General features: G+C 45.8%; 1 protein-coding gene across 1 annotated transcript in view; it reads right to left on the bottom strand.

Moving 5' to 3' along the window:
* The window catches only part of LOC106806985 (guanine nucleotide-binding protein G(s) subunit alpha-like), a 35,671-nt gene that overhangs the window by 19,047 nt on the left and 6,273 nt on the right, over positions 1-10,351 (bottom strand). The window contains exons 4-5 of the mRNA XM_014809181.1: positions 8,609-8,728; positions 3,240-3,337 (exon numbers count right to left, since the gene is read on the bottom strand). Of these exons, the coding sequence (XP_014664667.1) occupies positions 3,240-3,337; positions 8,609-8,728 (218 nt within the window). The remainder of the gene's footprint in view (positions 1-3,239; positions 3,338-8,608; positions 8,729-10,351) is intronic.

The raw sequence follows: 10,351 nt of genomic DNA, 5'->3' as shown, positions 1-10,351 counted from the left end.
CGGAAGGAGGAAGCAAGCACGGGAGGAGGGGAGAGAGGGGGGAGGGAGGAAGGGAGGGAGGGAGGGACGGAAGCAGCAGGGAGGGAGGGAGAGAGAGAGAGAGGGGGAGGGGAGGAGGGAGGGAGGAAGCAAGCAGGGAGGAGGGAGGGAAGGAGAGAGGAGGAGGAGGGAAGGAGGAAGCAAGCAGGGAGGACGAGGGAGGAGGAAGAGAAGGAGGAAGGGAAGAGGAGGAGGAAGGAGGGGAGGAACGGAGGAAGGAGGAGGAGGGAGGAAGGGAGGACGAATAGAGGAAGGGAGGAACGAAGGGAGGAGGGCGGAGGAGGGAAACGGAAGGAGGAGGAAGGGAGGGGAACGGGGAGAGGGAGGAGGGAGGAGGGAGGGAGGAGGGAGGGAGGGAGGGACGAAGGGAGGAACGAGGAGGGAGGGAGGAAGGGAAGGAAGGACGAAGGGGGGATGGGAGGGGAGGGAGGAGGGGAGGGAGGGGGGTGGGAGGAACGGGGGAGGGAGGGAGAAAGGAGAGGGAGCGAAGGAGAGAGAGAGGAAGGAGGAGGATTGGAGAGGGACGGACGAAGGGAGGGAGGAGGGAGTCGGAGGAGGAGGGAGACGGGAGGCCACAGGGGAGGAACGGGGGGAGGAGGGAGGGATGGGGAGAGAAGAAAGAAGGAGAGAGAGGGGCGAGGAGGGCGAGGAGAGACGACGAAGGGAGGGAGGAGGTTAGAGGGGGGGAGGGAGGAGGGAGGAGGGGAGGCGAGGAGCAGAGAAGGAGGGGAGAGGGAGAGGGAGGAGGAGGGAGGGAGGGAGAAAGCGGAGAGAGGGAGAGAGGGAGGAAGGGGCAGGGAGGGACGGAGGGAGGGAGGGGAGGGAGAGAGATAGTAAGGAAAAGCAGGAAAAATTGACAAATAGATGAGGAAGAGAGGAGGGGAGAGGGAGAGCGGAGGTAGAACAACGAGCCGGAGAGAAGGGGCAAGCATAGAGTGAAGCAGAAAGAGATGAGAGAGAGAGGGAGAGAGAGAGCAGAGAGAGAGAGATGAGAGCAAGCAAGAGGAGGCGAGAGAGATAGAAAGAGAGGATAGTGACAGAGACAGAAAAGAGATAGGAGAAGAGAGTGAGAGAGTGAGAGAGGGAGAGAAGAGAGACCATCTAGAGAGAGACGACGAGAGAAGAGAGAGAGAGAGAGAGATGGGCCGGCAAAGAAGAAGGGAGATTTGAGAGGAAAAGACAAGAGAGAGAGAGAGCGGTGGAGAGAAAGAGAAAGAGAGAGAGAGAGAGAGACGAGAGAGAGAGAAGAGAGAGTGACGAGAGAGAGAATGGAGAGCTTGGCACTTGCCGTGTTCGGCACAACACGGGAGAACGTGCCCGTGACAGTCACTGGCTCCTACGGTGACGAGCTATCGGGTTTTCCGTGTTCCCCATTCACCTATGCCGCCTGCACGCCTGATCCGGCAGCCACCAACCCTCCCACGCTCCTCCTCCACGCAATGGTCTGCGCATACCTGACCTCCCTCCCACCTGGTCTGGCACACCTGGCCTCCCTCGCCACCTGGTGCTCCTGATCACCTGGTAACCTGAGGCCTCCCTCCCACTCTGGTACTTCACACCTGGACTCCCCGCCACGTTGGTCTGCACACACTGACCTCGCCTCCACGAACTGTCTGCATACCTGACCTCCCTCCCTACACTGGTCTGCATTACCTGACCTCCGTGCCTCCTGAGACTCTTCGGGATAGCAGCTGAGGCCTCTCTCCGGCACCATAAGCGTATTCATAACCTGGACCTGCCCTCCCACCTTGACGTCTGCCATACCTGACCTCCGTCAACCTGAAGTCTTCACAGCCATGGAGCTCCCATCAACACACCTGGTCTGCCCCACACCTGAGTGTGGCTACGCTGTTAACTGGACCTGCAGCAACGTGAGATGGGCCGACTAACGGAACCTGGTGAAGACGTAGTACTTAAGCTATTGAAGGCACCCCTAGATAGACAGTATGGCTGTGTCTCATATAACCTCAGCACGCATCAGATAGCATGGGTATCCAGGAATAAAAGCCTCAGAGCAAATCTAGCATGCCTTAGACAGCAAGAATAAGCCTAGAATAACAGTACCAATGTCTCAGACACAATTTATATGCTTCAGGCACCACTAGTACGTGATAACATTTGTTGCAAATCCTACAACAAATATCTACAAAAAAAACATACTTTAGTGTATATCAGGGATGAATAAATGACCAATTGTCATTATTCATTTTTTCACTGTGTTTCACTTTTGTCAATATTCACCCATGGTGTATAATATACACCCATTGGTTCTGAACCTCTGAGGAAACCAGCATTTGTGAAAGGCTTTCATAATCTAGATAGTTAACAGCAGTATATATAATTACAGGCCACCGTGACTACATATTACGCGCATCAAGCATACATATAATTCATGTACATTTGCCTGCCGTGACAGCTCGCTAGGGAGCTTAGTCTACTACCCACTAGTGCTGTTATATTTGCAGCAGACAGCAGCAGCATAGATCCAATCACCGGGACACCTGAATAGGATGTGACACAACTCTGAAGGACTGAACGTAAAACTGACTTGGCGCAAACACAGCTCGCCACTTATTATAGTCAGGTTGGGAGCTTGATGGAAACTGCAGTATCTAAAATCTGTGTGGTCAGGTCAACTCAAGGCAGTGTCCGTGAAGAGAGTTGCGGCAAGGCCAAACGAAAAAACAAGAACGTCCTCGGGTGGGTGGGTGGTGTGGGGAGTCGCCATGACAACATGAGGCCACAATTAAAAAATCTGTTTTCCCTCACTCGACCCAGGCTGAAAAGTTTGGGTAGGTAGGTAGGTTTTTTTCTTTTTTTGAGGGGGGTCTTTTTACAAATACAGCATGGTGTCTACATGCTGGGCTGTGCTTGTGTGGAGATACCTTTAGTTTTATGTTGAATGTTTGTTTTGCTTGGTACATATAATGTATTGCCTACAGATTTATATATTGTACAGTGATACAATTTATAAAAAAAAAAGAATGGGAAAGATCAATATCATTTTTTGAGTCAGCCCCTTTTTGGAGGGTCAGTCGGGTGAGGGCAAACAAACAATATTTGTATTATGGCCTGATGTAAATCAACATCAGTGCAATCGCAGGATTGAGACGATCATTTGGTAGACATAGACGTAGCCATTGATCACTACGGTGATGCCTGGTTGGTTGGGAACAGGGCGTGGTGGCGGAGGCACTTACTATTTAGCACAGTCGATGAGTTGGTATTCGTTTGCTCGCTCGAAGGCGGCCTGGACTCCCGTGTCCATCCATAGCCGCGCTGTGTGCTCCCAGAACTCCTGCAACGACGCAGAAGTAGATTGCCAGTCTCCACACGAACACACAGTTAGTTACACTCTCTGTCTGAGGTATTTACGAGCCAACAGGTTGTTCCTGCATCACATCACTACCGCGTAGACACGGCACAAGTGAAGCGGTTTTAAAAACAAGTAGAATGCAAATGGCATTACTAATAACATACGTGAATTGCATGTATTTTGTGGGCACTATACAAAGTGAGCGGTAAATATGTATGTCAAGTTAACCACCAAAATGTGCACTGATGCACATATAAATATATATATATATATATATAGCAATGGTATCTAGGCAGAAATATGGGTAATAGGTCTGGCTGAACAGAATAAGGTCACCATCCATACATCCATGAATGAAGAACTTCAAAAGCAGGAAATGTAAAGGCAGGAAAAGTGCAAACTCTCGGACAATTTCCGATGTTCAAGAAACACTATAGGTAGATTTAAGTTAACGGCTAAAAACTCGCACGTCCGGAAAAAAACCCAGACGTATGGTAACCCTAACATATATAGTGAAGCGTGCATGCTTACGTAGGACACTATATAAGCAGACAGCTAAGCCTGCAGGTGAATGAATATATAGGTTAGTACTAAAGTAGACCTATAAATAGCACACGAAGTCACGAACAGCATACTTGTGAACATAAAAAATTAAAGATAAAGAAATTAATCATACAAAAGTACACAAAGTTCTCATTGCAACAAACTTACATTAATAAATAATGATCTGACTGACTATTCTGCGTATATAGAAACTGCTTAGACTGACCACTGGAGCTGTGTTATAACCGCACAAATATGCCTGAGCAAGAAATTCAGCAGCAGTACCTGGTAGAATGTTCAATCGAGGAAATGACAGACTAATTTTATAAGCAGGTGGACATCTGAGCGATAAAAATATGAAAATAGTGCTGAATTAATGTTGGTTCCTTGTCATTTGCCCTTCGAGTAATTATATGAAATATAAATTATAATTACAGAAATATAACACGCATAACGAGGTTAATCATTGCTTCCCTTTCCGCCTTGCATCCGCCCACGCCCACGTTTGCGTTGTATACCTCAGATTGTACAACTGACTCCAAAACCGCTCGCAGCGATCGAGTATTGTTTCTGAATAATAACTGAAAATATGCTTCATCGTAACGTTAAAAGGCAATGACTTGAAACAGATTCATGCTACACAGCTTGTGGGGGGTAACAAGTGTGCAAATTTGCCATCGTAATAAATTATCCTGCCAGCCTTGAGTTCCAGCATCATTTACGTTGCATTTCTAGTACAAAAAATAATATTGGTACCTGGTGAGTCACATAGCATGACGTGCTAGTCGTGCTTGCACGTGTTTTCATAGTCTAGAACTAATCTCCTCCCAATATCTGCTGACTGACATATTAATGCTGTGAATTTAAGACCTTGTCATGATCACTAACGGCCTCCTGTTGTATCTGGATCAAGAGTCCATAATAGAAAATTGAAAATAGAAATAGAAATTTTCCTTAATTTATGGACTGTTGATCTGGATATATGAATTTCTCTCGTCAATATACATTACAATTGTACAATTTGTGTGCGCAGCACGTATGGTATCTATATATAGATATAATCAAGAGCTAATAATACCTACACCTAATCCTACCTAATAATAATACATAATCCTAATCCTACCTAATAATAATGCATAATCCTAATAAAAGGTATTAATAGCTCTTGATATAATACGTACATGTATTTGAAAAATAAGCATAGTGCAACAAGCCTCAGGTGCGAGGTAACAAACAGTAATTAGCTAATATAGTTTTACTTCAGAATGTTGGCGGAAACACGAGATCGTGAAACAACGTATCACACTACATTACAGAAAATCTCTCCACTGGCTTTTAACGCATGTCGGGTGCGAAAGTTGAAGCTAATTTGCGACATCTCATAAAGCCTCCGACATGGCTATTTACTTTTGACAATCCCCACACAGTCATGCTTGATGTATAAATCCGCGAACTGACCGAGTCTACCTGTGTATTGGGGGCGCTTATGACATGCGTAATTGACTCCAATTGGTACAACCCTTTTCCGGGTCCCCTCCCCCATCCGTCCATATTATACGAAGTGTTTTCTGAAATTCTTGGGAAGAAACCCGTATATTATATGCACATGTAGCAATGACCCGGTTATACATCCTAAGGGTGTATCCGATGAACCTAATCCGATTACACATCGCTTTGCAGTAGGAAAAATCGCAGTGAATCACCTGGGAGCAATCACTTTACATTTTCAAAATGCATGCTGATCATTCACAATCGACCAACTTTGCACAGGCAGGTACAGGTGCAGGCAGGTACAGGTAGGTATAGGCTGCTATAGCGCGTATCAGACATTTGTTGCTATCAAGCAATTTCTACATAAATAAGAATCGCCGCATATAACATATATGTATTGTATTAATAAAATTTCTCTCCATTATCAAACAGACCATTATTAACACGTCATTGCATTCTTAATCCTCGTAATTACCTCCGTTAAGGGGTTTGATGGTGATCCGGATCCAATTAATTAATAAAAATTTTCACAGTGCGAGAATTGAGCTTCCTTGGCAGAGGTCTGCACTCTCCGAGTGTTCTAGTTTAAGAATAGAACCAAAGTCTACTTACATCAATGACGATCTACTAGCTAGTTGCATATCATTAGCACTCTGTTATCAAGGTAAAAGTCTAGTCTACGTAGCATGGGAGCAGGTAATTACTTTGCATTGCAGGTAGCGCTGCGCTATTTGCAGTTCTATAAATAAGCACGCGCTAGCGCTGGTATTGCTAACCCCCACCCCCACCCGACCACCATTCGCCCACACACACTCACACAGCCAAACACCTCGCACCTACTTAGCTGCACTCCCACGCACCTGTGCACAGTACGTAGCTGCACAGGTGTGTGCGTGTGTGCGTGTGCGTGTGCGTGTGCGTGTGATGAGGATTCATGGAATGGTAATGTACATGCGAGGCTGCGCATGTCTCGTGACCGACTTACAGCGAAGGAGAGTGCGGATGGGGAGGGGAGGAGGGGGGTGGGGGAGGAGGAGGAGGAGGATGGGGGTGGGGAGTGGGTAGGAGGAGGAGAGGGAGGGGTTGGATCACGCAGTGTTTATGTGTAAACGCGTAGTTTCCCAGCGTATCCAACCACAATCGCTACATGTCCCCCACCGGTAAACGACTTATAATGGCCGCTATAGAACTGGCTGAGGGTGGGGTGTAGGGGTAACATATGAGGCAGAAATAGATAATAGGGAATCTTCCCCTATTATCTACTCCTGATATGAGGTTATCACACTGGGAAGCGACAAAAGGAAGGAAGACGAGGAGGATAAAACAACATTTATAAGCAGTTAGGCGTCACGTAGCACGGGGCAGATCGAAGGGCTATAGTTCTAGAGCAGGGGTTCTTAACCTGTCGTCCATGCACCCCTTTGGGGTCCGTGGATGGGCTTCAGGAGGTCCGTGAACCAGGCGCATACAAATTATTGTGTTTATATGTGCTTATGTGCATTTTTCTTGGGCGGGGTCCATAGCTTTCACCAGATTCTCAAAGGGGTCTATGACTCAAAAAAGGTTAAGAACCCCCTGTTCTAGAGATAGGCGTCATGTAGACAAACAACAAAGAATTTACATCGTTCCACGACGACTTTTGACGGTCACTTTCGAAACCACTGAATTTCCCCGAAATGCCCGTAGCAATGATACTCGCCCGAAGCCGCACTGCACAAAGTCTACATGTATGCATATATAATCGCGTGGGTCAATTTTTCTCCTTTCGGTGCACATAAGTTCATTACTAAGCACTTGACTCACGTGAGTGCCGTCAGATGCTCGGATACGACAAGGCCTATATATTTCATACGGCAACCCATAATAACAGACGTTGTCGAAAACATCTGCCTAGATGCCAAAGGTGCCAAATTGAGTTTGAGCAACGCTCTGAAGTTTCGCCACGTGGATTAACTACCTACGGGCATTTGCATGTTCCTTCGTGGTACCGGGAAACGCCCCAACCTGGGATTTACCAGACTAGAAAGAAGAATGAATTGAGCAGGGGCAATCTTTTCAAAACAACTATCAACGTAAACAACTGTTTTTCTCTCGCACAAATCACTTTTAGGATCGTGTAATTTTTTTATCTTATGTATTAATGATATTAATTTATTTTTTGCTTTTTAAAAAGATATTATGTTATTAAGTTTTGGACAAACTGTTTGTAATGGTGCTGTAGATTATGTTTACTGTGCCGAATGACTGAGTTGTCAGCATAAGAGAAGTTTAGATGGTTATGACATACTGTAAACTAACGTAATTTCAGCATGTATAATGAAGAAATTTGGTAACTCCCAAAAGTAAAATACAGAGGGAGACATGTGCCTGGTAATTAAGAATTGTTTTTATTTCTACCCTCTCATTGTGCGTGTTAGATCTAAAACGTATGTACACAGCGTGTTGTTATACATCTTAGTCATACGTTTTAACATTGCACATATTGAATCCTACCCAACTTGATCACCTCAGTGTGCAGTCGTTATTATTTATACATACACGTAACTGGGTAGCGTTTAAATGCAGCAGCTATACGTAGAAATGCTATTGCACAGTAGGGGTCGAATGACAAGCATTTTGTGAGAGTATGATATGAGAGAACTTTATTGTACAACATAATGGTTTTTGCCAGGAAAAAGAAAGAAAGTAAATGTACGTTTATGTTATTGTCGACTTATTCAGTTCATATGTGATACCGATACTTTGCGGCGATTGAACTGCAATGTGTCTCAGACGAGGAAAACTATTTACATTATTTTGTAAGGAAATAATTCGCTTTCAGTTTCTCCACGTAATCAATCATACAATGCAATACAGCATTTCAGATGTGCATACGTAGATTATATCTTCTCCCGTGAGGTGACAAATGCATATAAACCTTGCAACGATACAGCAAAAATTACACATCTATCCCACAAATTAAAAATCCTACCAATTACTAAGAAATTTTAGTGAGTGGACAAGGGAGTGCAAGCAGTGTCTAATTTTTTGGTTAGTGAAAATTACTCACACCGTCACACGCACACACAAAAGATTGGTGCGCAACTGAAATAGATAGAAGGTGAAAGATGTAAGCATTTAAAACTTGCAATGATACTAAAAAATGATCACCGATACACCGATACACTTTCCACTGATAATGAAAGATGTGATCAGCTGTCATGCGGACAGTATACTTACATCACAATACTCAAAGTCGGGTTGACTAGCAACATCTTGTATGTAGTCAAAGCAGTCATGATTGCTTTCATCGCCGAGCTGTATAGGTGGGTTTAACGAACTCATCGCCCCAGTAATAGTCTGTGGAAAGACACGGTATAGAAATGTACATGTAGATAAAAATACACACCTGACCTCCCTCCCACCTGGTCTTCACACCTGGCCTCCCTCCCACCTGGTCTGCATACCTGACCTCCCTCCCACCTGGTCTTCACACCTGACCTCCCTCCCTCCTGGTCTTCATACCTGACCTCCCTCCCACCTGGTCTGCATACCTGACCTCCCTCCCACCTGGTCTTCACACCTGAGCTCCCTCCCACCTGGTCTGCACACCTGAGCTCCCTCCCACCTGGTCTGCACACCTGAGTTGCCTCCACCTGGTCTGACCCACCTGATGGCACACGAACTGTAGTACTTAGCTATTGACGTGTCTACGTCCCCACAGGCACTTGGGCCGTCTCAATAATAAAACGAGAATAAATAAACACGACTTTTATTTACTACCAAAGTCTCAGTGTTTATGTAGTACAGTACTCTAGTATAGGTCAAATTCTCCATTGCAACACACAGTCTTAACACACGCGTACCACTCTGCACAAATTAATAAAAAAGATTAAGATAACAGAGCAAGTGGGGGGGGGGGGGAAGCGTGGACACCAAATTCGCAAGCCGTTCGCTTGTTTTCAAACTACCACTGCAAAAACACAACGACCAATCACCTCCATGTTGGTATCTGTACGTAGCCAATCACTCACCTGCTCGGGTTATAGAAATATATATTTTTTCGTTTAAGAATCCCTTGCGATTGGGTAGAAACGCACTATATAAGTAATCTTGCAAAACGTTGCAAAACAAATATAAGTAATCTTGCTGCTAATTTGCTCTCCGCAGCAATGTAAAATCGCCGCTCTATACATGAACAATAGTGGCGAACTGCATTCGGCTCAAGCTCCGAGACAAGCCCCGTCACTTAGCTACAAGACCAGCCAAGTACGTTCAATAAACATTCTTGCGTACCAAACAGCGCCCTTAATGATTTTCGGATATAAACACCAAATTGCTCCAATTGACATCACAGAGGAAAGCGTACTTTTTCGCAAGATTTTGCGAGATTACTTGGTGTAATTAAGTTCTACTTACTGGGTACTACCCAAGCGCGAGGGTGATAATAACTGAACACTTGGCTACGCACAGAAAGCAAGATCCAGATGAGACGGGATACTAGAGAAGCGTTGCCGAAAGAAGGTGTTGACCCGAAGTGCTGAGCGCAGATCTTGCGCGCAGTTCCGCGGCAAGGCGCACGCGACCGCGGGAACGTCCTACGACAGTATGCAGCGCTGGCAGCTATGGATCCGTGCGCCGAATGCTTACGCCGGCCCACGCATCCATAGCTGCCAGCGCTGCATACTGTCGTAGGACGTTCCCGCGGTCGCGTGCGCCTTGCCGCGGAACTGCGCGCAAGATCTGCGCTCAGCACTTCGGGTCAACACCTTCTTTCGGCAACGCTTCTCTAGTATCCCGTCTCATCTGGTCGGTGTTCGGTGAAAATACCAGATTTTCACCGCTCATTATCTCAGCGTAGGGTCATCGTAGGGACATGCGGTTTGTTTTATATAAACAAGGTAGGACAGCTGATCAATAATACTGCAATTTGCAAAGGATCGTCAAAAATAAAACGGGAAAAGTTTATTAATTTGACTAATA

Source organism: Priapulus caudatus, unplaced genomic scaffold (genome assembly GCF_000485595.1).
Source record: "Priapulus caudatus unplaced genomic scaffold, Priapulus_caudatus-5.0.1 Scaffold188, whole genome shotgun sequence".
NCBI lineage: Eukaryota > Metazoa > Priapulida > Priapulimorpha > Priapulimorphida > Priapulidae > Priapulus > Priapulus caudatus.
This window is presented reverse-complemented; position numbering and strand designations above follow the sequence as displayed.